Source organism: Filicampus tigris, chromosome 2 (genome assembly GCF_054856515.1).
Source record: "Filicampus tigris isolate MCC_2025a chromosome 2, RoL_Ftig_1.0, whole genome shotgun sequence".
In the NCBI taxonomy this organism is placed as follows: Eukaryota; Metazoa; Chordata; class Actinopteri; order Syngnathiformes; family Syngnathidae; genus Filicampus; species Filicampus tigris.
Window position 1 is genome coordinate 18,260,648 of NC_141218.1, and position 27,835 is coordinate 18,288,482.

The 27,835-nt window shown below is 40.7% G+C and overlaps 2 protein-coding genes and 1 long non-coding RNA gene across 3 annotated transcripts; 1 reads left to right on the forward strand and 2 right to left on the reverse strand.

Moving 5' to 3' along the window:
* Positions 1 to 739: 739 nt before the first annotated feature.
* Positions 740 to 1,858, reverse strand: LOC147151662 (uncharacterized). The gene is made up of 2 exons (XR_015082588.1): positions 1,358 to 1,858; positions 740 to 1,279 (listed from the first exon to the last, which is right to left on the reverse strand). It is a non-coding gene; the product is annotated as an uncharacterized LOC147151662 (long non-coding RNA).
* Positions 1,799 to 9,171, forward strand: LOC147151663 (phospholipase A and acyltransferase 3-like). The gene is made up of 6 exons (XM_086016740.1): positions 1,799 to 1,813; positions 2,300 to 2,425; positions 3,121 to 3,169; positions 4,699 to 4,807; positions 5,306 to 5,574; positions 7,374 to 9,171. The coding sequence occupies exons 3-6, from the start codon at positions 3,128 to 3,130 to the stop codon at positions 7,488 to 7,490; spliced, it is 537 nt and encodes a 178-aa protein (XP_085872866.1). The 5' UTR covers positions 1,799 to 1,813; positions 2,300 to 2,425; positions 3,121 to 3,127; the 3' UTR covers positions 7,491 to 9,171.
* Positions 9,172 to 9,217: 46 nt separating this feature from the next.
* scyl1 (SCY1-like, kinase-like 1) lies at positions 9,218 to 27,231 on the reverse strand. Its single transcript, XM_086016728.1, has 18 exons — positions 26,911 to 27,231; positions 25,319 to 25,459; positions 23,333 to 23,440; positions 22,712 to 22,938; positions 22,506 to 22,596; positions 22,076 to 22,231; positions 21,690 to 21,848; positions 20,014 to 20,121; positions 18,968 to 19,081; positions 18,722 to 18,877; positions 17,556 to 17,744; positions 17,372 to 17,447; positions 16,594 to 16,788; positions 14,517 to 14,665; positions 13,290 to 13,379; positions 12,904 to 13,203; positions 11,139 to 11,217; positions 9,218 to 10,514 (listed from the first exon to the last, which is right to left on the reverse strand). Exons 1-18 carry the CDS (start codon positions 27,016 to 27,018, stop codon positions 10,390 to 10,392), a joined length of 2,571 nt encoding a protein of 856 aa, XP_085872854.1. The 5' UTR covers positions 27,019 to 27,231; the 3' UTR covers positions 9,218 to 10,389.
* Between the last annotated feature and the right edge of the window lie 604 nt (positions 27,232 to 27,835).

Sequence of the window (27,835 nt, forward strand, 5' to 3'; positions counted from 1 at the left end):
GATCGTTGAGTATGTTTGCAAAACGCCCCCATGCATGCGACTTAAGTGATCCATGAGGGTTTTCAACTTCCTCTGCTGCTATTACAGTGAATGCGAACTAATCACATAGCCTTAATGTGTACCATTTGCGACCATGGTACCATGTAACTGAGCTACAAACAATGAATAATAAAACATGATCATTCTATTATGTCCAAAAGCATCTGAGTAAAACCATAGGTAAGGAGTGTTCACTTATAAATTGCATGTTCAGGATTTTGATGTAGGAACTTTAGCAAGAAACCTTCTAAGTGAGCCTAAAAAAAGAAAGGACAATAAAATCATATATTAATTAATATATACTAACACTGGACACCGGTACACAGTAACACAGTCATAAACAACTCTAACATTTTATTACACTCACCACTGTTTTGTTTTCGTTTCTCCCGCTTCTTTTTCTTTGTTTTTCACTCCAAGAGGGATAGTTCCTCCTCAGACAGTCTACCCCTCATCCTAACCCTAAACTCAACGTAGCCCCACCTCACTATCGGCGTTGTGAGCATGCGCAAGCACACTAAGCATTGGTACTGTACCGTAAGTATTCTCTAGTAAAGAATCATATTTGCATTGTTCAATCTTTCCTTATAACAGAATTTCCTTATGTAGGAAACGACTACGGTACATGTCCTGTATGAACGTGCATGTATGTTAACAAAATACATGTGTAGCAACACAAGCAATATAATGCCCCAAAAAATATTTTCCCCAAAATTTTTATTAAACAAAAACTAAACTATAAAGTACAGGTATATGAACAAAATACAGTACAGTATAACAAAGATGGTCCAAATACTGTAGAAAAAATACTGTAAATACTGTAACACAAATGCAGTACAGTACTTAACTACAGTAAACTGTACTGTATTTTAATGTTGATTTTTCTCAGACTTGTGAAAAAAATGAGTCTATTTTGAGTTGTTGCGTTGGCTTCATTCTTTGCTGTATGAAAATGTTTGTCTGTGTAACTTACAGTTTTGTTGCTAATTGCAAGAAACTGTCCCGTTGATCATCACTGATGTCTGGGGCTTCTTGTGCATACAAAAGCATTTTACATGTAATCTCCATAGCTCTCTTGCTGGACGGTGGCTTTACATCAGGACTTTTCTCGTAGATTTGAGTTTTTCCGACACCAAGTGTCTCCTGGATGTTTTTTACTTTGTCCAGCTTTGCATAATCGGATGCATTTCACTCTCTCTTTCACGGTCATTACCGTTTTTCTTCGTTCGGATGCCATGAACTACAGACGAAAATGTAAATGAATAAATTTAAAATCGTTCACAATTTCAGTAAAACGTATGCCAAAGAAGTAACTTACATGTCGCCGTTTTGGATCCGATGATGGCGGAGCGGTCAGAGTTTTTCCATAGTACGAGCGGTAGCTGCTTGAGTTCTACTGTGGGCTTCCCTATGGGTTCCGGATACAGTACCGGAACTTCCGTGGGAAGTAATCGATCGTTAATGTCATATAGTGGAAGAAAATTTAATGCATATGTTTTTTTTCCGAGTGAGGGAATTTCCATTTGATCCGTTGACGGCGGAGCGGTCAAAGTTTTTCCGTAGTATAGAGCGTTGACTGCTTGAGTTTGCGCTCACTCCGGGATTCGCTATTGGTTCCGCGTTCCGGATACCGGAACTTCCGTTGTCAGGAATCGATCGTTAATGTAACATAGGAGTAGAAAAATTAATGCATACGTTTTTTTTCCGGGTGAGGGAATTTCCGTTTGACAGAGGTCCGTAGGTGGGAATACTTACTGTATTTGAGTTTCGATGGGTAAGAACTAGGAAGGAATTTCAGAACAGCGGCAGCAGCACTCTCTCTCTCTCTCTCTCTCTCTCTCTCTCTCTCTCTCTCTCTCTCTCTCTCTCTCTCTCTCTCTCTCTCTCTCTCTCTCTCTTTGTCTTTCTCTCTCTCTTTCTCTCTCTCTCTCTTTCTCTCGCTCTCTCTCTCTCTCCCTCCCTCTGTCTTTCTCTCTCTCATGGTGACGAGAAATACACTTTAATTTTTCATTACAAATTTGAGATATATTACAGTACGGTAAACATGTAAAAAATAATACAATGGGAAAAAAAACTTTTGAAAAAATACAATTGTCAAAATAAAATTAAAAGAAATACAAGGCACGTAAAGGTAGGAAACCAGTTAATATAAATCTGTTTTTAATGTATCATATTTAGAGTATATGTAAATACACACGTATGCGTACATTGCATGGTGTATTATTAATGAATTTATTTTGGTGTGACTTTTATTTCGAAGGAACTGGTCAGCTGATCTATGACTGCCGAGCTCTAGCGACTATTGCTGTGGTTTAACAGGCATTGACTTTCGGTTATGTTTTTAAAATCCACACAAGCAGTGGACACCTCCAGGCCAGTATCCGAGGTAAGGACAGACACATTGAAAACGTAACTTATCTTCAATGTGATTTGTATGTAGACTTTTATTCATCGATTTTACGAGGCTTTGTTTAAAAGCTTAAAAGCTCATAGCAAATGGTGTTCGGATGGATGACAGTGACAGTGGTGACCGCATTCATCCATTTTGATTAGTATAATAATAATAAACAGTAATAATTACTTTAATTGCCAGTGACACTGTGCAAACGGAAAGTGCAATTTTAATGCATTAATACAAATAATAATAATAAAAATACAAAATAATAATACATTATAGAATATTATGTATTAGTATTTTGTATTTAAAACGTTGTGCAGTCAGAAAGTACTGTATTGACCTGTCCAAAAGCTTGTACAGTCAGCATAGTTCATGTCAGGTACTGCTTGTACAATGTGAGTGGTCAAATAATTCGACTTTTGTCTCACTTTTTTTTAAATGTGTTTTTCAGAGTGTCAATGTTTGCAAATAATAATAACAATAATCCAAAATAGTAATACAAAACAGACGAACACACACATACACACGCACACACTTTAAGTTTCGGTTCTTTTGAAAACGTTGCGCAGTCAGAAAGTACTGTATTGACCTGTCCAAGAGCTTGTACAGTCAGCATAGTTCACGTCAGGTACTGCTTGCAAATAATTCGAATTTTGTCTCACTTTTATTTATTTGTTTTTCAGAGTGTCAATGTTTGCAAAGAAATTCAACAAAGACATGGCATCAGCACAGGTAAAAGAATCCTCTTTATGATTAGTTATTTTGGTCTTATCTCATAGCCAAACCACAATGTTATTGTTGTTTGTGACAATTATTTTAATGCATATGGATCGTCGAGGGGCAGTGGGTCCCTGTCTTTTTGGGTCATTGGCTGTTACATTTGAAAAAAAAAAACATTAAAAATTGAAAAACGACCATTTTATTTTCGTTTTGATATCAAAAAAGCTAAATTTAAATACAGCTTGATTTTCAAGTTTGGTCCCTGGAACGAGTAAGAAAATAACAGTTTGATATTACATTTTTAATGCCAAAACGAAAATAAAATATATCACGAGACACAAATCGAAATACGGCTCATATACTGTATTTGTTTTAGATTCCCGGTAGCATTTCTCCTACTGACCAGGAGATGACGACAGGGTAGCGTCTGAAGACGATATCATGAACTGTATTGTAACGTGGAGAAAATTGCTGGTATCCTTTGTTAAAGAAATAAATAAAATAAATTAAGAAAAGTAGTAAAAAAAAAAAAAAACTAATGAAAATTAACTAATGAAAATCAGAATTGAATTGTGGTTGAATATCTTTATTTAAAAAATAATAATCATAAACTCACGGAACAGGCCTGGACAAAAATGGTGGTACTCCGAGAAAAGATTGAAATATCTGACCATAGGGACATGTTCAACCAATGTGTTTTCGAATTACATCACAGATGTTTTCCAACTTGTAAGCAGTCAGTTGGCCAACATTTTCGGGCATACATACTCCACTACAACCAGGGCTGCACGGTGATCGACTAGTTAGCATGTCCGCCTCAGTGCGGAGTTCGTGGGTTTGAATCGGGCCCCGGCCTTCCTATGTGGAGTTTGCATGTCCTGCTCGTGCCTGTGTGGCTTTTCTCCTGGTACTCCGGTGTCCTCCAACATTCTAAAAACATGTATGGTAGGTTGATTGGACACTCTGAATCCCTAGGTGTGATTGTGAGTGTAGAAGTTTGTTTGTCTCTGTGTGCCGTGCGATTGGCTCGCAACCAATTCGGGGTGTCCCCCGTCTACTGCCCGTTGACAGCTGGGATAGGCTCCAGCACCCCGTCGACCCTTGTGAGGATAAGCAGTTTGGATAATGGATGGATAAATAAATATGTATGTATGTATGTATGTATGTATGTTTGTATGTACCGTTTGCTTTCATGGAGGACTAAGCGTTTGTGGAATTAGCTTGGAAATTGAGTTTTACAGTACATTTTGTCATCTCCCGGTCAGTATGAGAAATGCTGTCAGTGACAACTTCCGGGGGATTAGAAATTGAAAATCAAACAGTTTTTAGACTTTTCCTTCCTCGTTCCAGACAACAAACTAGAAAATTAAGATGTATTTCAATGTTGGTGTTTGTATTTTAAAAAGAAAATCAAATAATGAGTAATTTTTCATTTTTAATATCTGCTTCCAAACATCGTATCCGATGACTCTGTTGTAAACCCAAGACCTGATGTAACTAACATATATACCTCTGTTTTCCTGTTTGTTTTCTCCCCAAAGTATGATGAGAAACCACAGCCTGGCGACTTGATAGAAATCTTTCGTGGCACCTACCAGCATTGGGCCATATACATCGGCAATGGCTATGTTGTTCATTTGGCCCCATCATGTGAGTCGTGGTCCCACAAAAGGTTCATGCTAACCAAAAGCGCAACACGCCCACATACACTGGAACCTTATACAGTTGATATAAAAAGTCTACCCACCCCTTTTTGAGAGTGGAACTAAAAATAAACAACTGAGATCATGTGGTTGCTGCGGATGTGACTACTGTATGTTCAGAAGTAACCAATCACGTTCAAACTCTCGTTAAATGGGGGTCTGCACACAACTGCCACTACTTAGAGTATCTTTGATTAACCCCAGAAGTTCAGATGTTTTAGTAGGCTTTCCCAACATTTTTTCTTTCTAACATAATTGCGAAGGAATTTGATCAACTTTACTAATCATTTTTTGTGAGATGTTTGGGCAATTGCCAGTGTTCGCCCAGTGGTCCACAAATCCACTGATTATTTTATGATGCTATTATTGACTCAATCCTGAAATTCACCTGCGTTGTTAATGCTAAAGGCCAATATCTCTCTTTGTGTCACTCTTTCAACCGTAGCCGAAGTCCCGGGTGCGGGCGTGAACAGTTTGATGTCCGTCCTAACAAACAAGGCCATCGTGAAGAAGGAGGAGCTGTGGGAGGTGGTGGGCACCAGCCCCTGGAAAATAAACAACTTGCTGGACGGAAAGTACCAGCCCCTTTCAGTCTACTTGATCGTGGCGGATGCTCTCGACCTGGTGGGCAAAGAGCTGTCATACTGCGTCATCAGTCAAAATTGCGAGCACTTTGCCACCCAGCTGCGTTACGGCAACCCCCAGTCCCGGCAGGTTGGTAGAAATATTTACACGATGAGAAATGCATTGCTTTGTGGGGGGAGATCGGTCAAATACAGTTAGTTACAGTGCCGAAAGTCACACACGCCACTCCCCCCGCTGTACACAGCAGCTGCTGCAGCAGCACAATCACTTAAGATCAATGCAAAGGGCTTACAAAAAGCAAAAAGAAGATACCTAGATTACGTGATATGAACCATGTGTACGCTGTGTGAGAGAAAACACAACTGAACGTTCTGTGCAGATGTCAGGAAGCATAGTTTGTAGGGCCCAACTGTTAAGGGATTTTTTTTTTTTTTAGCTCAATTCCAGTTACATTTGGCAGAAAAAGCATTCACATAACTGATTAAATCGGCTAATTATTATTATTATAAATACTATGTATACAAATTCTTACAACAACAAAAATATGAATTACAGGCAGAAAATGTCATTGTTTTACAATACTTTGTCCTTTAGTATTGTTAAACTTTACAACAGAGAGGAAATTTGATGTACAACACATGCACTGATGAATTTAGCTTCAGGCCAAAATATATATTGTATCGCAACACACTAATAATTCACTTTGAGCATGGATGTAAATCTCATCAACATCGATATACTGTACTTACAGTCATGGCACCTTAATGGGCTTATGAGAGGATGGAGAAAAATGTTATTCACAGAATAACTGTCAGTCACGCATGTCATTTACCTCCCGCCTATTCTTTCCAATACTATATGCTCTGTGCGCTCGCACTAGTTTAAACCGTTTTTCTGATTAGTATTGTGTTTGTGGAAAGCCAATTCAGCAAATATATCCACCTATCTTTTTCCATCCCAGGGGGCGGCCATTTTGCCTTGTACTGCCACTTGCGGTTGACTGAAAATGACATCACAGTGCCTAAGGGCTCAGGTAATGACTGTCACATGACCAAACCCAGAAAACAGGTGAGCTATGATGGTCGTTACCTGAGCGCTTGGGCACTCTGATGTCATTTTCAGTTGAAAGAAAGTGGCTGGACAAGGCAAAATGGCCGCCCCCTGAGATGAATAAAGGCAGGTGGGTTTTTCTGCTTAATTCATATTCCACAAACACAATATTAATCGGAATACTGTGCTTCGACTGGTGGGGGCACGTAGAACATATTGTAAAGAAAAATGTTGACTTGACTTCAGTTTTAATCGGCTGAACTTCAGCCTATACAGTATTATTTTGTAAAGGCCTAATATTGGACAGTATAATCAACCCATATAGTTGGTGAACTCAGGCAATAGTTTCAGAAAAATGTGTATACCTATTTGTCGTTGAACCGGGGTTCCACCTTAATCGCTAACTTCACTGGAGCGGTAGAGGGCCTGAAGCACACTTGTAACTCAATTTATTGGCCACAAGTCAAAGACAAAAATAAAGCATTAGTGGGCTCATATCTGATAAGTTGGGGCCATTGTTAGTCGATGTACCACTGCACATTGATGATAGTACATGACATAAGATCTTTTTTTGTTTACATGGATTTTCTTTCAATAGAAAAAGCCAAGACAGTAAGAGCAAGTACTGTAGATGTTCAGTGCGCTGTCTCAAGTGGTTGACCACCGATTTTTCGTATTTAAGATTCGATTGCTTGAATGAATACCCATAATAAATGGTTTATATAGCTCTAATATTGGATCTCATTAGATTGTGCAAGTACATTAGATGTCTGGTTATGTAGCAGTAAGTGTTATCCCAAAACCTGCCTTGCTCAGTTTAAAAAAAAAAAAAAAAAGTTCTTTTTAAAAGGAGATACAAGTGTGACCTCTCTTTGCAGGTGCATCAAGTGGGAGAAGCCGCTCTAGTTGCAGGTGCGCTAACCCTGGGTGCTGTTGGCGTCGCAGCTCTGGTGTCAGCTCTACTTGGAGGCAACAAGGACAAACGCAAACAGTAATACAAAACAGAAACGACGCTGCCACTTGAATTCAGCCATTCACCAGCAAAGCTTAACAAATACTGAGGGAGTCACACTAATTCATGTTATACTAGTAATAAGAAACACTAGCACACTTATTTTTACATTGAATTACCTCAAGAATAGGAGCGTTTATAATATAAAAAATGATTGAGATTTGTACTGTTTTTGTAATTAAAGGGACGGTGGGGCCGGGATAGCCATGTAATCACAAGTTCATTTTAAATATTTTTTGATCAGGAAAATGAAAAGAGTTGCCATTTTCTCTTTTATCCATTCATTTTGGAGAAATCAGTAAATATGTAACTCCATGAATAACGCCCCTTGTTAATGAAGAGAATGTCCACGCCCCCTAGCGTTCTATCCATGTTCGGCCGGAGTCACGCGTGGAACCGATGCCATTGGAAATCATTGTATTTTTATTGCTTATAACGTCCAAACACTGCGATCAATTGGCACCAAAATTTATGTGGACATCTCTACTAATGCCCACTTCAACATATCAAAAGGATTAACCTCTCCATGGCTGATTTATATGAGAATGAGGAAATGTGGAAGTCAGCAGAGCTACATAGATTTAGGCTGGGACGAGCGCACACTGCTTCTTTGCTTAAAAAAAAACAAAAAAACATTGCTTCTTTGCTGATCACGGTTAGAACGGGCGAGGCATTAAACACCAGTCCGGATATTTACAGTGAAGTGGGAATGAGTAGACATGCACATTTATTTGGATGAGGAATGGACCCAGTTTTTCGATTTAGAACGCGCCGTCCAATTTGTAAGGTAACAGCCGAAATGGCACGTTCCAATGCGGCCACACTCGTAGGCTCATCTTCACCTCCACACGCTGGGCGGACAGTAAGGAGCTAATGTTGTTGTGCTAACACCCTGAAGCTAGTTGCTGCTATTAGCCGTCCCTATCCTACCTTTAGCCGGGGAGGGAAGCGGGGGGCTCCAATCTGCCTGCTCCTGCTGCAAGCCGCCGTCTCTCTCCCTCCTGAGAAGTTTAGCGTCGCTAAATGTCCGAAAAATAACCAGTCGGGGTTCGTGTGCGCATTCATGCTCTAGTCCGCTTCAGCTTGTGAAAGTGGAGGATCAATCGCCACGGTATTTTTGATTTTGTGGAGGTGATCATGATGATATCACGTTTTATGTCAATAAATCCAAACTATTGTGCAGAACACTTTTACACTTTCACAGGTTGAAGTGGACAAGAGTAGTAATGTGCATTTGCATTTTGGTGGCGATCGGTCAGCGTTTTAGACAACAGAACTAACAAAGCGAGCAATATTACCAAGCATGCCTTCCTCGCGTGATGGGACCGCTGAGACCGAAAACATAACATAAGCCACGCCCCTTTTTGGGGCGGGGAAATTTGTCGTAAACCTAATCACAAAAAAATACCTTAAATCACTAGTCTTTTGGGGTGGGCATTTTAGTACTAATGTCATTTTTACATGCAAAGCTATTATATAAGTGCCAATGTTAAGCTGATCCAAGTGTCCCTTTAAATATGCAGTTTGACAAGAATTTTAAACCTTTTGTTTGTAAAAAAAATCTGTATGGAAAGAGGATGTGGTCTGTTTTTTTTCTTTACATTTGTATGTATGATCTTTTCTTTTCAATGTCTAAATTTGGCAAAATAAATTTTCTAAACATACCAACTGACTTTTGGCATTTTGTCTTGACAAGAACACTCTGAGCCATTCAAAGAAGCATTTATGTTTTATTTCAGGACAGATCACATGCTACATCATTTGGTTCTCTTTTTTAAAGGCTTTATTTTTTTCCCCGTTTGCTAATGCGTCACGTCAACTCCTTACATCCACCATTGATGGTCCCAGCAGCAATATCATCCTGAAGCTAAACCGCCCGCCCAGCAGACACATGATTCTTACATACTTCACTGGGAACATGGAATGTGACAGTTTGTGTTCCATGTCATTCAAAACTGGGGTGCGAACCAACAGTCTTATCCAGTAAAGTAAATGAAGGCACACAAATAAAAAGTGAAAGACAGAAGTGAATCTCCTTCACTCAGAACCACAGTCAGCAGTGTAAAAAAAACCTGCTCAAAGTGATTCCTTTATGTAGAAAACATTTGTGTGAAAATCTATGGCTCACAAAGGGTGCACTAGAAATACAAGCATACAGCTTTTCAAAAGGAAATGGAAAGTATCAGATTGAAGCATTTGTTCATCGCAACATTAAACCTTCATGGAAAATGTAAGACAAACTGATGAAAACATTTCCAACCTGTTTGTATGCTGCTGCTGCTGCTGTTGTTGCGTGCAATCAGTCTTGGATTTGAGCACACCTCTGAGTATTCTTGTACTGATCCTGTCAAATGAGTTTGGTTCAAGTGTTCCTGGTCATGAAAGTTATTGATCGGCCTGTCAAACTGCATGCACGGACTGAATAAAGCCTGGAACGTTACAGTGTTTGTGAGCTCACTAGACATTCTGAAACTCCTTTATATATATATATGTATATTTATATATTTTTTACGATATGAAAAAGTGTCATTTTAAGACACAACGTTCCATTTTATATACATTTACTTTACAACGGTGACCCTTTTATTAGGAAGAAACATCGGAAATATTGTCATCAACTCCTGTTGCGTTTTGATTCTTCTCTTGCCATTCACCCATCCACAAGAGTACAATGCGAGGCAAACTAGAGATCGCTGCGTTGTCAAACGCCTCCTCAAGTTTCGGTGATGATCAGCGGAGGATCCAAAGTTAAGTTGTCCAAGTAAGCGACAGTTTGAAAACAAGTTCCCACTCTTGTTGGCTCCTTACTAGGAATGTGGAGCCTCCATCTCGTGGCCCTTGTTCAATGTCGGCCATGGTCGCACCTCTCGTCAAACGGACCGTCAGTCTAGTTTGCGTGCACCCAGCTTGAGGGGACCTTTTGCAGCTTTGCGCTCTGCCCGCTTGGCCTCCAGCTCTTTCCTCCTCTCCTCTCGTTTCTTCTTGGACAGCTCGGACTTGCTCAGACCTGCACGGTGAATCACAAACTGATTTGTAAGAAACACACAAAGTGATGCGAGCTCATTTTTAATAATTACTGCATATCGTGACGATGCGTAGTTTCAACCCCTTAATTGACTTAATCAACTTTACCACTGCACAATGATGATTCTAGCCTGAAGTCAGTTAATCATATATTTGGTCAAGAACAACATTGACGCCTCACCGAAATCAAAAACCAGCAGCATTTGCCTGAAGCATGCGGAAAAATGTGACTATACGATTTTGAAAGATAATATAATTGCGATTTTTTTTCACCCGTCAGTATTGTGATTGGGATTTAATATGCAATTATGTTTTCAAGGTCCTCTTCTCAGTTTTTTAAAAACATAAGTAATTAATCTGTAGCACAATACACAATGTCAGATTTATCATACATAAACCGTGCGGACCGTGCAACAGAGGAAAGCGGAGAAAGTGAGCGCACGAAGCTTGTGTTTGGAAGTGAAAGCCAGTACAGAGAATTGACAAGTATTGAGGATATTATCGATTAATGGACATTGACTCTACTGTCTTCACCCTAATGTTGACTACAAAAAAGTTCAACCCTTAATTGAGACCCTAGAAAAACAAAAGACACACTTGGCCTCACCTTGATTTCCATCTAACGCCTCCCAACTTTCTTCAGTGCCCCAGTCTCCTGTTGCCTCTGTACCCCAACCACCTTCAGGCTGAAAACAAGAAAACACATGAACCAAATAGTTAAGTTATTGTTTTTTTTATTTTAAATCCTCTGAACAACATGCACCTGTGTATAATATAGTCCCCCGTATCCTGGGTTGCCTGTACCCTTTATTATCAGGGTGAATAATAGGAATGAATAAAGATTCAACACACACCAACAAAGTGTAAATGATTTTAAATCCAGGTTAATAATTATGCTGTTTTCCCATACCTATGAGTAAGGTCTTTCAAACTATTTTTAAAATCATGTTTTCCAAAAGCTTGTTCTTGCACTGTATGCACTTTTATAATTTTAGTCAGCTTTTTTTAATGTCTTTTTTTCCCTGCGCTGTAAATCAGTGATTCAATCTTTTTAAACAACAATGACCACCTAGGTACTTGGAAATGTCTAAACAATGTGAATTGTTTTTGTTACTTAATAAGCCCCGTGTCCCCCCTCAATTTTGGATTTTTTTGTGTGCGCGTGTGTGTGTTATTCACGGGATGTTGTAATATCTGCAGTAAAACGGCATAAAATTGCATAAAATCTGTGTTTACAGTACTTTATGGTGACATTTTTGGAGCCAAAGCTCAACTGTTAAGCAGTATGAAGAAAAAAAAAAAGGATGAACGTTGGCTCCACTAGCTTCGCAAACATCATAATCTGCTTGGTTAACATTTTTGGGGTGATTTGACCCTAGCTAAAAACTGTATGAAAAGTCGAAGCTCTGCTCTCTGTGCACATACACAGTATTTTAATAGAGCTGAATCCTAATGAAGATTTTCTCATTTGCATATTTTTAGTTTCTGCTGTCGGACAGTGGAGCAAGTATTTAAACACTGAGTGAAATGTGGCCCATTAAGACTACCTGTTACCCATCGCTATTTCAAAACACTCATCAGATACTGTATTGTATATCCTATCTAAAGAACGACTATGAATTCCACTTCAGTTCTACACAGGACACGCCCTGCTGTAATATAATTGGGTGCTGCATCCAGGCCGGAAAGTACCGTAATTTCCGGACTATATGCCTCTATTTTTTTTCTACCACTTTTTGAACCCTGCGGCTTTTAATGTGACGCGGTTTATTTATGATTTTTTATTGATGAGCTTTAAGCTCTGAATGGATTTACCCATTGTCTCGTCATCTCTGACCAAAGTAATTACTTAACATGTCACAGTGAAAAGATGAAACTGTCCCTCAGACTAAATATTCATCAGCCATTTGAGGTTGGAGTGCACACACGTGAGTGCGGAGCGGGCGGCCTGGAGAGAGAAAAGTGGAAGTCTGCAGGCGTAGCGGTGCAGGGCTGTTTAAGGAGCAATTCAGAGTGAAAAGAATCATTTTGAGTTGAGTTTAATAAGCATAGGGAACGAGTGCCATAAATACAGCCATCTTTGCAGCGCATCCCCCATGTCTCTGTCGTCTGTTTGGCTACCGACTTCCACCATCACTGGCAACGGACGATAGGACAGCAAGTCCGGCCATGGAGCGACATCCCCTCACGGACTTATAAACAGATAGTCATTTGGACATTGTCCATTTCTCTGATGATTTGAGACAAGTCTTTTAAGTGCGGAGTGTGGTTAAGGAACTAATTAAATTTGTATCTCAAGGCACCACTGTATGTAAATCATCTGATGAATTCAAAATAAAATGAATTGGTTTTATGCGCTTCTACATGCTCACCGTGTGGCCCGCGGCGTTTCTTTGTGCCACACAAGCGAACAGGTCATTCTGAATGGCTCCTTTGCTCATGCTGCCGCTGTCCCAGTTGTACTCGCTGGCCAAGCGGACCCCTTCAGGCAGGGCGGCACTGACGACGTCCGTCTCCTCTTCGGCCCATTCGTTGCCCCAGCCCTCCTCCCCGGCGGAACTCTGGCCCTGGCCCTCTTTCTCGTTGGACCAGCTGTCATCAGCGTCCCAGCCTGAGCTGCTCCAATCTGAACTCTGCTTTTTCACCGCCATGGTGGACGATGACCTGCCCGCCTACATGTGGTACATCATGGCAGTCACAGCGAGTGAGTTTAAATCTAAAACTCTTTGTGACAAAGGTAAGCTAAAAGGAAACCTACTTCATGTTCACCAGTGTTCCTTTTGGATGATGCCATTCCTGACCAGTCAGTATTCCAGTCATCCTTCTCAGCTCGTCCTTTCTCTGAATCCTTGTTTGGGGGGGACAATTCCCAAGGGTCAAATTTACATGTTTTCTAACAAATTAAACATCTTTAAAGAGGAAGTTAACCCAAACATTTTTTTCAAGAATATGTTCTATACAAGACCACTAGTTGAAACAAGGCATTGTGATAAATATTGCGTTTGTGGAATAAGAGTTAATCCACCTGTATTTAGCCACCTCTGGGGGCAGCCATTTTGCCACTTGCGGTCGACTGAAAATGACATCACAACTACTCAGGGGCTCAGGTAACGACCAATCACGGCTCACCTGTTTTCTGAAACTGAGCCATGATTGGTCGTTACCTGAGCCCTGGACAGTTGGGATGTCATTTACAGTCGACAGAAGCGACAAAATGGCCAGCCCCTCAGATGGCTAAAAAGGGGTGGATTTTGCTGATGAACTCATTCCACAAACGTAATATTAATAAGAATGACGTGTTTTCAACTAGTGGTCCTGCTGGGAACATATACTTGAAGAAGAAGAAAAAAAACAAAAAAAAACAAAACGGTTCTCCTTTCCACTTTTAAGGGAAGTCAACCCAAACACATTTTTTTCCAGTCTAGTCCAAACATGGCATTAAAATTGCATTTGTGGAATATGAGAAATCTATTGACATGATGACATCAAAGTTGCTCGGGGCTCAGATAACGACCAATCATGGCTCGGCTTCAGAAATCAGGTCAGCCGTGATTGGTCGTTATCTGAGCAACTTCGATATCATCTTCAGTCGATAGAAGTGACAAAATGGCCGCCCCCTTCGATGGCTAAAAGTGGGTGCATTTTGCTGCTCAACATATTCCACAAACGCAGTATTAATCAGAAAGCCGTATTTCAACTCGTACTATAATGTGTGTTCAATGCTGCCCACTCGGCATCCATTGCAGCCTGATCATCCTGGAAGGGGGATTCCCCCATCTGTGGTCCCTTCTCAAGGATTCTCACTTTTCCCCAGATGTTTTTTTTTAGTTTTTCCTTGCCCTCTTGGCGGTTAAGATCAGGGGATGTCGTGTATATGATCTGTTGCATATGTGAAGCCCTTTGAGACTTTCCTGTGATTAAGGGTTATACTGCATAAATAAATTTGCCTTGACTTGACTTGACTTCCCTTTAAAATAAGCCCTACCTCTAAACTCCCCCAGTCCTCCTCGTCATCCCAGCGATCTCCCGGCTCCTCATCGTTTTCCGTCCCTTCAAGAGTCTGCGATCTTTCCACAGTGCTTGATACAGAAGAACTGTGGGTCTGGAAGGTGTGTGGACTTTTCTCTACAGAACCTAAGATGAGGAGAGAAAAACATGAAATGGATATGTTGTGTGCCAAGCTTTTTTAGGTCCCGCATTTGTAAGCTGCATGCATTAAAAAGAAAACTAAAAACACCCAGCCCATTCTTCCTCTGGGTCTTTTCACTTTTTAGCCGCAATGTCCTATTCCTGGATCAGATCGCTAAAAAATTCACCTGAATCCCCTTTTTTTGAGGATATTTTTATGTTGAACTTTTTGTGCTCTTTCTGTAATGTCTTAAGATGCCACAAAATGGCACCAAAGCCCTGAGTAATGGGGAAGTGCTAACAGGGCTTGACACTGCAGCCGACATTTATAAAATGTGTAAAATTAATATATAAAATAAATAAAAATCCAAGTCTGGACGTGTACTTTGCCATGTTAACAGTTATTTAACTTAACCAGCACCGTTTGCGTTATAACGGACGGCTTCGCATTCAGCTCGCTCCCGCTCACTGAGGCACTTACGATCCGCTCGGCATTTTGGCAAGGGAGACTGAATGCTGGTCTATTTTTAGTGCCGCATGTGGAATTATAAACATTGCTAGGCACTACTGTTGGAAAACACAACATGGATATGGCCTGTGAGTTCTCGAAACGATCACGCAACCGCTCGCTTAAAGGGCTGAAACTGATTTATTGTATGTGTCGAGGCCTGATCACTTGGATCACTTGTCCCATGTAACAGTTAGATGTTCATGAATGAATATTTGTAGTATCGTTTGCGATACACTCAACCTTTATGGTTCAAATGGATAAGGTCACGATGGGAACATTACATTCAACATTGACATCTCTCGCATACGGCCCAACACGGGATGCATTCAAATATTCAAATTCAAATTCCGACATTTCAAACTGAAAAAGAAAAAAGTCCCTCAATGCAGTAAATCAATCTATAAATGCCGACATATGTGAAGAAGAACGATAGGGATGATATGACTTTGCTATTTTACTTGCAATCAATGGTCCATGAGGTCACTTATGCTTCCTTCCTTCAGTCCTTAGTGATTGGGATGTCAAACATTAAATATTCAGTGAGATTTTATACTCCACAAAGTCTTAAATATCAAGCAACAAATCTTTTGGTAGACTTTTGTGAAGTCCTTGATATAAATAGAAATATGAGTAGTGTGTAAAAAATGTTGAACTTCTTTTTTGTTCAATTGTTCTAAAGTGTTTAAAAATGTTCTAAATGTATTTAATAATGTTACCAAAAGCATTCTAATTGGTATCCTTGTAGTATTTTGTTGAATTAATACAAATCAAATGAAATTTAACTTGTTTAGCTCTCAGCTATGATTTCACTGCTGTTTCCTGACATGTTACGTTTTTTTCCGGGGTATTGTTTCCTTTTTTGATCTTTAGATAATTGACCTGTTTTGTCAGCCGCTGCTTGTTGCAAAACAAGGTTCTTGTTAGAGGAAAATATTTTGCAAATGTATCTTGAGTCACTGTCAATCTTTTCAGCATCCGAAACTATGGTATGACAAATGAGACAACTATGCATTTACCGATCCAAAAAGGGGTGTGACCAAATCCTGTGCTGGTCCCTCCAACTAAAAAAAAGTTGTTAGCATCAGTGCTACCAGTGCAAAAGTTAGTATAGTTCCCTGAATAATTAATAAAGAAGTACAGTGGCCTTGCCAGCGTCCTCGTACTTTGGTGTATTTTTTTCCAATATCAGATCATCTGTAAGCCATTTCTTTTACAGGTAATGTTGTAAAGTGAGTTTGAAATGATATTGAAGTGTTTTGGGATTATAGTATGTGATAGATTCATGGTTCCGATTTTTATGATGGGCAATTCTTTTCTTTTTTTTTTTAAGTTAACTACTCGCTGCTTTTCATTATTTGCAGCAGGGCACGGCCTCTATCAGGGACAGCGGTATAGAAATGCTTCATAGTCATCTGTGTCTTACCAGGGGTTCCGCTTGTACTGCCGGGAGTCACGCTGGTGGCAGTTGAAGCCCCGCCGCTCTCAGCCGCCACACCTCCCACTGTCCCTGGTGTGTTGCGTATCAATTTGGATGTCAGTGAGGACATGCCGGTCACAGCCCAGCCAGTCCAGCCGGAAGAGGCGCCCGGTGGCTGAGCACACGACCCAACATCTTTTTCTGTTAAACACAACAAATTGGGACCTCATTATCGTTTCTTGCCTTTTTAAAAATTTAACTAAGCCATTATTCAGGAGCAAATTACATCAATTTTCTCAACCGCTGAACATATTCACAATAAGACAATTTCATAATTGCAATTTTGATGGATTCATTATAATTTCTGGGGTGGCATTAGCTCATCCATTAGGACTTGGGCTTTGGAGCTGGGTGGCATTGGTTCCAAACCCTGACCCCAATGTAAAAATGACAACTTGTTGGAGAGACTAGTCTGCTTCCGAGGTACGGTCGGGATGCCCTTGAGCAAGGCATCGTCCCCTCTCCTGTTTCTCTGTCTATGTGTGTGTTGAACTTACGCTTGAGAGATAATGAATAAAATAAATGAAATTCACATTTAATTGAATCAAATATTCTGCACTGACAAAGATGAATTAATTCTCAATTTTGATGCATTTGTTTAATTTTAAAGTTGGTGGAGATTGCTATCACATCAAAATGAGAGATTATATAGTCCATTACAAATGCATCCGATATCTGGTCACAAGTGAGTAATATCACAAATCAAATGGCAGCTGTTTCGTACCAATCTCAGCCAGCTTGGTGGGATCTTCTGACACGGTTTCCAGTTTGGAGATAAAACTCTTGATGGCTTTGAAAGTCTGACAGATATCAGAGTAGCGGCAAATCACATTTCAAGAAGAGCAAACAACAGAAGAGACTGAATGGTGGATGAGGCCCCGAATGTGTGTGCTTAAAAGTAAGAGTACCTGCTCCCTGACGCTCTTGTCAGGGTCGACGGTAATAGCACAGAGTGTCGGCAAAATTCGGGCGGCAACCTCGGTTAGGCTGTAATAGTTGTGTGTGGCGGCGAAGCCGAGCACGCCAGCAGAACGCGACGCTGCGAAAGGGTCTTTCGTGGCTCGTGAAAAGGCAGAAATCAGAACTCGCTGCCGGGTCTGTAAAGATAAGGATCAGGTGTTTGTTATTATCATTTTTGAGTGTCTTAAGTGTGCCTGAAAAACCATGATGTACAGTTGTCTAAATATCTTAAATTCTTGAGTTTATTGGTAAACAGTATTTTCTTTTGCAATCTTGTACATCTTTAACAGAGTTGAAAAAAAATGGATGTGTAGTGCAATGACAATATAAAAATAAATTTTCTCCAAAAGAAGCGGTATATGGATAGATTGAATTCTCCAGACTATAAGCCACACCTTTACATAAGCCGCACCTATGCACGTTGAAAATTTTGATTATTTACTGCATTTACAGAACAATTTTGAACTGTAAATGTACACGTATGTACCTGACCAGATTCTTTGCTACGGCAGCAACTTTGCTGATTAAAACGGAACAGAACCAAGAGAAAATATAGTACTTATCTTTATTTCAATGCCCGCTGCCACTCCAGTTTGTGAGCTCTATTTAGGCATACCACGTAATTCATAACCTAGTTCATAGCGCCCTCGCCTGTTGAACTCCTCCACCTGCAGTCACATCCTGTTAATGGCAATTGTATTGTATTGCATTGTATTTCCGGTTAGAGCGCCCCTAGCGGTGGAAGAAAAATCCACAGAATAGCTGTACCTTTATATAAACTGTATGGTTCAAAACCTAGGAAAAAAAGTAGCGTCTTATAGTCTGGAAAATACGGTAGTTAATTGTATCCCAAGTGCAAAAACAAGATGCAAAAATGAAACAGTTTTGAAATGTGTGGCAGCTTTACCCCACACACAAGTAAACACAAAGAATAGATGGAAAACTATGCAAAACAAACAGATCAGCTGTGTCTCATCCAGTTCCGTTTTCATTCAAATCCTTGATTATTTTTTAAGACCTCACCATGAGATATAATCTCTAATTCCAATTTATTGGACCGTGAGTTCTACGTGTTCACTCTTATTGTTTTGCAATCTTTGCTATTGCGGCTTACCCCGGCATTGAGGTAGGAGGCGATCTTTCCCAGACAGACAGTGGTGTTGCATCGGATGGGGCCCTGCTCGTCTCTGGCCTGCAGCCTGGCAAAATGGCGCATGAGCTCCTGGTTCAAGTTGCCCTCGTTCAGTTTGGGAGCCAGCAGCAACATAGACTGAGCAGAGGGGACGGAGGGGGCTACTACATCAGACAAACATCTGTAAACCTAAGTAGACATTTGGTCACTTTTGGAGTGAGCACATACCTTAACTGTTTGCTCTCTGATGGCAGGATTGGTGTCAGTAAAGCCATGAACAACATGAGGGAAAATCTGGGAATTCACCGCCCCCTCATTAAGATATTGAATGAAATGCTCCATCTAGAGGCAAAGAGGGGAGCAAAAAAGTACAGTGATGGATTGAGATACGAGCGACTTAAGTGTTTTTCGAAGTACAAGCCATTGTTTGGCCAATTTTTTGATGGCTTGCAAGTGCAGACTTGTAATACAAGCACTGTATGGTGGCAGTGAACTCAACTCCCTTCACAATAAGGAGAGCTTTTTGCAAATTGTGAACAATTCTTAAAAAAAACAAAAGGGGGCTTCAGGCTGTTTATGACCACTCCCAGTTGAATTTTACTGTCACACTAAACATAAAACAAAGAAAATTACACCTTGTGTGTTTAAAACAACCACATAACTTAATGTTAACACTAAACAGCATCTTCGTTGCAGGGCTATAACCCTGAAAGAAACAAGTTGCACACTCACAGTGCAGCAACACATGGAGAGAAACTAACTGTATTCATTCATATATTCTGACTCCTCGGCGAAGAATGAATATTAGCGTCATACTGATGAGCTGAGAGGAGCTGAGATGTCTGAATGAACAGTCTATCAGTTTGTCTTGCCTCACGGCCCACAGGTGGCCAAGGATGGCACACCAGAGAGAACAGATAAATGTCATTTCAAATGACACAGTGTAGCAAAACCTGTTTAATGCTTTGTAATTACATTTTTGTAATTACAGTATGTTTTTACAAAGTACAATACCACGGAATGCTATATATGGAATATCTATTGCTGTTAGCACTCTGAATTACTCTGACAGCCCTACTCCTATTGGATGCGCCTCCTGACATCACCGCAATGCCTTGACAAATGTTACATTCAAGGGTTGTTGTCCGATAAAACCAGCTGACCAATTAATCGGTTGGTCCCTACTTCTAATAAAGAGTATATTAGTTCATGGAATTCAATTGTTAGGTCTGCATAAGGGAGAGATTTTGCTATTGTAAACATGCATTAAGTACCTGCTGGAGCAGTCGTATTCTCATGGCCCGGTCTGTGGAGGAAAACATCTTCACGATGACCGGGATGATCTTCTGTTGGTATTCTTCAGTAGACAGGAACTTCCCCACCTAGTGGACATTTTGGAAAACACTTGAGCACAAACATCCCTTCCACATGAGTTCTATGTTTGGAAGTACATTCGTAAGTATGGTTTTTCATATTGGTTGAGGAATATCATTTAATATCCTGGCTGCAGAAAGTTCAATTAGTGGTAATACTGACTGTGATTTCAACACACAACAAGCTCTGTGCTGTAGCAAGGAAATCTGCAATACACATCAACATATCTTCTGTCATCGAAAAAGGTCATCACAGACACATACTGGCAACACGGGGGATGTTTTCTTTCATGAGATAAGAAAAGGTGGCGTCCCTCGGCCATTAATTGACGCCCACAATCTATTTCAGAGAGTGCCCCTATTTAAGGAAATATGACATTTGCATTTCTGAGCTGTTTGAACCCTCTGGTGTTGACAGGTATTAGGGCTGCACGATGTTGGAAAGAAATGACATTGCGATTTTTGGGGAGGGTTGCGATATATATTGCGGTGTTAAAAATAGAATTTTCACCAGATGACTTGAATAGATTTGTTTGGGAATAATTTGGTTAACTCACCATGACATCATTGTATTCATATAATATCGTTTAATCCAGACTAAGCGGGTTCATCTGTGAATGACGACTGCTGTATATAAAAGGGATCACAGAGGTCATGTCTCTGTAACATAATAGATTATTTAACATTGTATTTCACACTTCAATGTAAACAGCAGCAAAATATTATTATTAAACTAAGCACTAGGCCCTTGAGTCATTTAAAAAAAATAGAAGAAAATAAAAAACCTCTAAAGCAGCAGCAGTTATAAACAACTATAAACTCAACTATAAAATCTAAAAAAAAGCAGGTGTACTAGCGCCTGAGTTGTTTACAAAAATATAACATTAAGGTAAAAAAAACGTTGTGAAACTGAAGCAAAGTAGTAAACAAATTAGAACAAAAATATTAAAACTTAAAAGAGCAGGTGCATTAGTCCCCTGAGTTGTTCACAAAAATATACCAATAACTAAAATGGTATGTAAAACATATTGCATCCGTGATTTGTCGGTGCTGTTTGGACTTCTTATCATAATGAGTTATGCTGGCGAAGGCGTCTGTAAAAGTTTTTCGAGTAGATGAAGTTTCACGTCGGGTCCCACTTCTTAGTTTGAACTGCTCATACAGGGGCTTGTCACGGCGATTGCAGCAACAACGGTGAGGCACTGTTGGCAAAGGATGTTTTGTTGTTCTGAATCTTCCTTTTTATGGCCGAAATACTTTCATATTTTGGATGTAGACTTTCTTTTGGGGACTAAATCCACTGCCGCTTCTGCCGTCGTCTCCTCTTCGTCCATGTCGTCTCAAACCAGACAGCAGTCGCTGTGAGAGTGGAGGGGGAGGGGCCGGTGACTGCTTGGCAGGAGGGAGGGGGTGAGTGAGACAGGCTGTGTAGAGCACGGAGTAGCTTGCTGCTTTTACGAAGCAAAACACAAGTTGGCGTGTTCGCACGTCCACGTCCTACGATGTGACTATCGCGCATGCACACATCGCAATCGCAATGCGGCCTAACAGGTATTCAAAAGAGATCAAGGACTGACCTTGAAAAGTGGCGTGAGGACTACGGCGCCGGCATTCCCAAACTCGAAGGCGGTGAGCAGTTGAGGGAGGACCTTGTGTTTACAGAAGTCCTCTGGGAAAGAGTCCAGGTTCTCACTCAGGTCCTGGAAGAATTGCTGCTTCTCCGCCGGTTCCTTGATCTGAGAAAGAGTTATATCCAGTGTTATCCACAAATTTATATAATCAATTATACAGAAAGCATTCATCTGGAGGGATGAGCAACACTGACAATTGTTGTGAATTTGTGGAGCTGGCACCTGATGACTCACTCCATCCCAAACTCATGATGCAAATATATATGGAATTTGATGTCAAAACAAATCACTGTACTATGTGACCGGCTGTGATATAATGTGAGAATGTGGACCTGGATCTCCTCCAGGAAGAGGTTGCTCTCCACAAAGCTGTTACTGAGGAACCCTCCGGGGCTTCGGCAGTTTTGCAGGAAGCGCGCTGGATTGGGCCGAGCCCGGGGGTTGGCGCCCACCAGCTCGCAGTAGTGAGGAACCAGGGTCTTGGGAATCTGTGAGTACAGAGATTGACCATCCAGCAAACTCAAGCACACTCGTAACAGCAACTAACTCACAAATTTGCAGCAACACTTTGACATCATGGCCATAAAAATGAACTCAAGTCATTTAATTTCTTTGTTTAGACAATGTGTAATATCTGAAATATCAAATAGTTTATTACTGTTATTTAATACATGAAAACAGAATCAATAAAAACTATGTAAATAACTCAAAATTGCAAAGAAAAGAACAGTCCTCCCCAAAAACAAACAAACAAAAAAATACCTTCCCGAGTGAACGAAGTGAGGACGTGCGGGAAAGTGGCCCATTAAACACTTCCCAGATGAGACAGCCTAACCGCCACACTTCCCCCGCCCTGCAAAAAAAAAAAAAAGAGGAAGGGTATTTGCCAATATTTTTTCTATTTCTTACATTCATTGTCTGTTCCAGTTATGATGCTATCTCTGAAAATGCTCTCTCCTAGAATTTACCACTTCTCTCCAGTGGAACTGGGCGTCTCTGGCGGGTCATACTTCTCCATGTCCGGGTAAATGGATTTCGGACCAGGGAGCGAGGCCCCACTTGGATCACCCTGTTCTGAAGCAACATGGTCGAGGGCCCCCAACTTCCACTCTCCTGCTCGATCGACAAAGATGGCCCACAAGCCCAAGTTGTTATGGAGCAGGTGGCAATCATTCACCAGGAAACTCAGAGCTTTCTGACGGAAAAAGAAACAAATAAGTAGAGTTCATATTAGAGGGTGCTTGAAGAGGAGCACTGCATAATGTTGGTCATACATTATCATTCATGGTCATTTATTTGAACAAAGTTACGCCCCGAGCATGGCGCACGGCCACCAGGGCCGCACGAATGCTCCGTTGGGTTAGCTGCTGCTTCTTCGTTGGTTTAAATGCTTCTTAATTGGTTTACCGGCTTCTATTTCGTGTTTGGAGGCGGATGCGTGCTGCCTACATCACGCACCATGCAGCGATCGGGTTTCTTTTCAAATATTTTTCTAACGAACGTTTTATCGAAGGCATTTTCTATTGATAACGATTACGTGTCAATTGCAATACATATTGATATTGAATTATCGGTCCAGCCCTACTTACTACTATCTGATGCAGACCCCAGGAGACCTCCAGTTCACTAGGAGCGCCCTTCAGTTGAACGGCCAGTGGAGCCACTGGTTCAGTTACCAGGTACAGACTCTTCTCCGTCTGGAATGAGATTAGAAACAACAAGACAAATGTGGTAAGTATCACAAATGTGCCACGAGAAAAACACTAAAATAAAAACCTAATCAAAAAACATGATTCAGTATTGCCTAAAATAGCGAATTAATTGAAAATATTCTGTGGCTCTTTAAGTGCACAATTTAACGACAACAAACTGCAGATTAGTATTTCCCCAAGCAATGGTCCTGCGGTAGTTTGGTGCCAGGCCACATAGATATACTTCATTAAAAAAAAAACAAACAAAAAAAACATCTTTATCAGCAGCTCCTGACACTCCCTATTACAACCCATCAAATTATTGCGTATTTAACCCATTAGCCCATTAAGGACGGGAGCGCATAACCGAGTTTCTACCACTAGAGCCGGGAGCGCTGTTGCGTCTTTCTACCTTTAAAGCCAGGAGAGCGGATACGTCTGTGTCTTTTTTTAATCCAATTCTCCGTCTCTTAGCCAATTTAATGCATCAGAATATACAGGTGACGGTGTCGCGAGACCCTGGAGGATGTCGCGGATTTTTTTTTGGAGCCGTAGCCGTCGATCGCCGGGAGCTCTGAAATAAGTAACGGCAGTGATATATAGACGACGCGCTTGCGGACTTTGAACCAGTGGAACCAGTCGAATGTGATATGATGTAGTTTGTAGACAATGACGATATTGACGTATTTGTAACAGAATAGAGAATGGTAATTACCACTTGATTTTTTTAAAATTAAAATAGTGTTTCTGTTTCACTGACATTATTTTTACATCTTCGATTGAAACATAATAATATATTATTATTATTTACTAGTAAGTCTGCCTGTGTGAAAGCCACATGTCTAAGCTCTCTAATTCTTTTGGAATTATGTTTCTGTCTGCTACAGGGGCTGAGACATTAAATATTTTGTAAGTGTTGAATTTCTGGGAAAACGTCAGGTTTTCAAGGGTAATTCCAAAGGTGACCTTAGGTTTTGGGGAGCTGTTGAGAAAGGCGCTTTAGGCATTAATGGGTTAAGGCCCGAAGTGCATATCTGCGTTTCTACCACTAAAGCCGGGAGCTGTTTCTACCTTTACATCATTTTCTTTTTTTAATCCAATTTTCGGTCTCCTAGCCAATAAAATGCATCGGAAAATACACGTAACGGTGTCGTGACTCCTCGGAGGATGTCGGTAATGTCCGCCAGTAATGGGGAACGCCATTGAAGTGAAAAATGACGCGCTTGTGGACTTTGAACTAGTGGAACCAGTCGAACGTGATATTTGGTTAAGATGTATGTTTGTAGACAATGACGATATCGACGTCTTTGTAACAGAATAGAGGATGGTATTTACCACTCTTTTTTTTTTTTATTACAAATACTGCTTCTCTTGAACTGATGAAAAAAAATTAAGTTAGTTTTACATCTTTGAGTGAAACAGTAACGACTAATAAACTCGGGCCAGTTTGAAAGCAACATGTCTAAGCTTTCAATTTCTTTTGGAATTATGTTTCTATCTGCTACAGGGGCTGAGATATTGATTATTTTCTAGGTATTGAATTTTCTGGAAAACTTCAGGTTTTCGAGGGTGATTCCAAAGACGACCTTAGGTTTTAGAGAGATGTTTAGAAAAGCGCTTTAGTCCTTACTGGGCTAATTTTTTTAGTATGGTTGCCCTCATTGTTGGAATTCTGCCCTGAGCACCATCAACGCATGTTCTACACGGTAAAATGGTAAATGGGCTGTCACTTGTATAGTGCTTTTAGACCTTTGGTACTCAAAGCGCTTCACGCTGTTCATCTTTTACCAAAAGACGACAGAGCATCAAGAGCAACTGGGGGGTTCAGTATGTGCTCATGACTGAGGTTATTCAATTCACCCTCAAAATGAAGAGAACACGCACCTCCAAGCCGTCAACGTAGGCCAGGATGTTGGGGTGGCGAAGGGTCTTCATCCGCTTGAAAGCTGCCTTTGCCAGCTGAGTCTGCTGCTCCGACCCCTGAGACACCTCGTGCACGAACACCGACACCGGCTCTCCATTGGACTGAGGACAGTGTGAAATTGAATAGTCATACACAGGGCTGGCAGGGTTACTTTTAAAAATGTATTCTGATACAGTTACTAGTTACCTGTTAAAAATGTACTAGTACCTGTTAAAAAAGTACCATTTTTTAATTGTTAACTTGACTACTTTCAATTACTTTTGGATGACTCCAATACCAAACATGCTAAAGAAGGCAAAATAAATTAAACTTCCCTACAATATGTATTTCTATATATTTGTCTGTTTTTGGTCATATGAATTTGTTTAACAAAATGCATGGTGTTGGAAACAAGACAGAAAGTTAAGCTTTTTTCCAAATTGTCAGTCAAAGAAGGCAACATCTCAGCTAGATAGATGAGATGAGATACTTCATTCACCACATGAGGGAAAGATTTCCTACTACTTTGTGTTCGCGATTTTACAGTACATCACCCACAAAAACGCCATTACTTTAACACTAGAGAGGGACAATAAATAAGAAAATATATATAGAATAGAGAATAGATAAACAACATGGCAGACGTGAAGCGCTTAGCATATAACAAAGTGTAAACAGAGCCCAGACATCATTGGTCGTGACCTGAGCAGTTGTGATGTCATTTTCAGCCGACAGAAGAGACAAAATGGCTGACCCCAGAGATGGCTAAAACGGGTGATTAACTCTTATTCCACAAACGCAATATTTATCAGAATGCCTTGTTTCAACCAGTGGGCTTGCATAGAATATATTCTTGAAAAAAATATGTTTGGGTTGACTTCCACCAAGTAAAAACTACATTGGGATATATCATTATCAGGATATCAAATTTGGTCAATATCGCACAGCACTACAATGGTTATAGTAAGTACTGTTGATCAAGGATGAGACGGGGTCTTAGTCTCATGATGTCAGACAGTCAACAGCTTAAATATCAATTCTAATTGAACGAGGAAATGTATTGGCCGAGTCTTCTCTTGACATTCAGCTTCTTGGAGAAGAGCAAATTGTGCATGTGCATACTTTATATTTAACGTCCATATTGACATCAGGTGAACGGCGGTGATGACAATTGGACATCGATGACACTGACAGCGCCCAGTTGGACGATTATGCGACAGTTGGGCTTCTAAGGATATACACGCGTACAGCACACCCACCAAAAAAACTTAATTGAAAAATGAGGACATCAAAGTGTATCAGTGGCAGCTTTAGATGAGGCTAACACTGGGTGACGTGGCGACAAATACGTGCCCGGTGTAAACTGACATTTCTCAAAGCGCTATTATTGACAGTAAAAGTAGTGCGTCGTTTGAAATTAATTTTAGAAACGACCAACCGAAATAGCAAGACAATGTGCAGCACTTAAAAGTAAATTCATATACATGTATCGAACAAGCGTTGTGATTTTACTGTGCTTCAACAGGCCGAAAGTAGCTAAGCGAAGGTTCGGTTGACGTTTGTATCTTTTTACCTTTCGCTTGCCCCGATGTAACGACCATATTCCAGACTGCTCTTGGCCCTCTGGAAGAATTTCATAGGCGAAGTCTTTAACGGGATCCCTGGCAAAAAAGGACCACATCTCCTCTTTCCACCTCACACCTCATCAAACAAACATACTCGCTAACAGGGGAGAACAGGAACCGGTGGAAATGCTTCCGGGAAAACACGGCGCGGCTTATTGGTTCCGTTTTCATGCGTACAACTAACATTTACATTTTGTGGAGATTTTGATAACACTTTTGCATTGATTGTGGTTTTTCTTCTAACCTTAACACACAATTAATTCTGTGAATTATTGACCCACCTTGCCTACCAACACACACGCGCGCGCTTGTGGACTTTGAACTCGCAACGTCATTGCGACGCAAACGATGGCTTTTTACAATCTATGTCAGGGAGCCGAAGAGCTACAACTTGAATTTATTATTGGGTATCCAAATCAATGGAAGCAGTGACTAACATTTAAAAAAAATATTTATTGTGTGTCGTCCCCAATATTACAGTCCACTTTGTTGGTTTGTGGTACTCATCGCAACATGTGACATAATGGACCGATCATAGCAGCAACAATTCCTGATGTGTGCGTGGCATGTGGTGCAGACCTGTCGCCAACAGCACAATGCGTCGGTCATGTGAATCAATGCAGCAGTTGTCGCTTGCACCAACGCGGGAGTAGAAAGAAGCCTAAAAAGAAGCCTTTCACTGAGTAGGCTGAGATGAAATTTGGCCGCCTCGCAACCACATCAAACGCATGAGGGCCGATTCGTGGGCCAGACTAAAATCCACTTCCGGCCATGCTTAGTCCAGCCCTTTCTTAAAATTTGTCAGCCTCCACCCTCCGCCCCAAAAATAGACATCCGGCCGGGCCGGAGGGTCCGACCCGGAATACCCAGCTC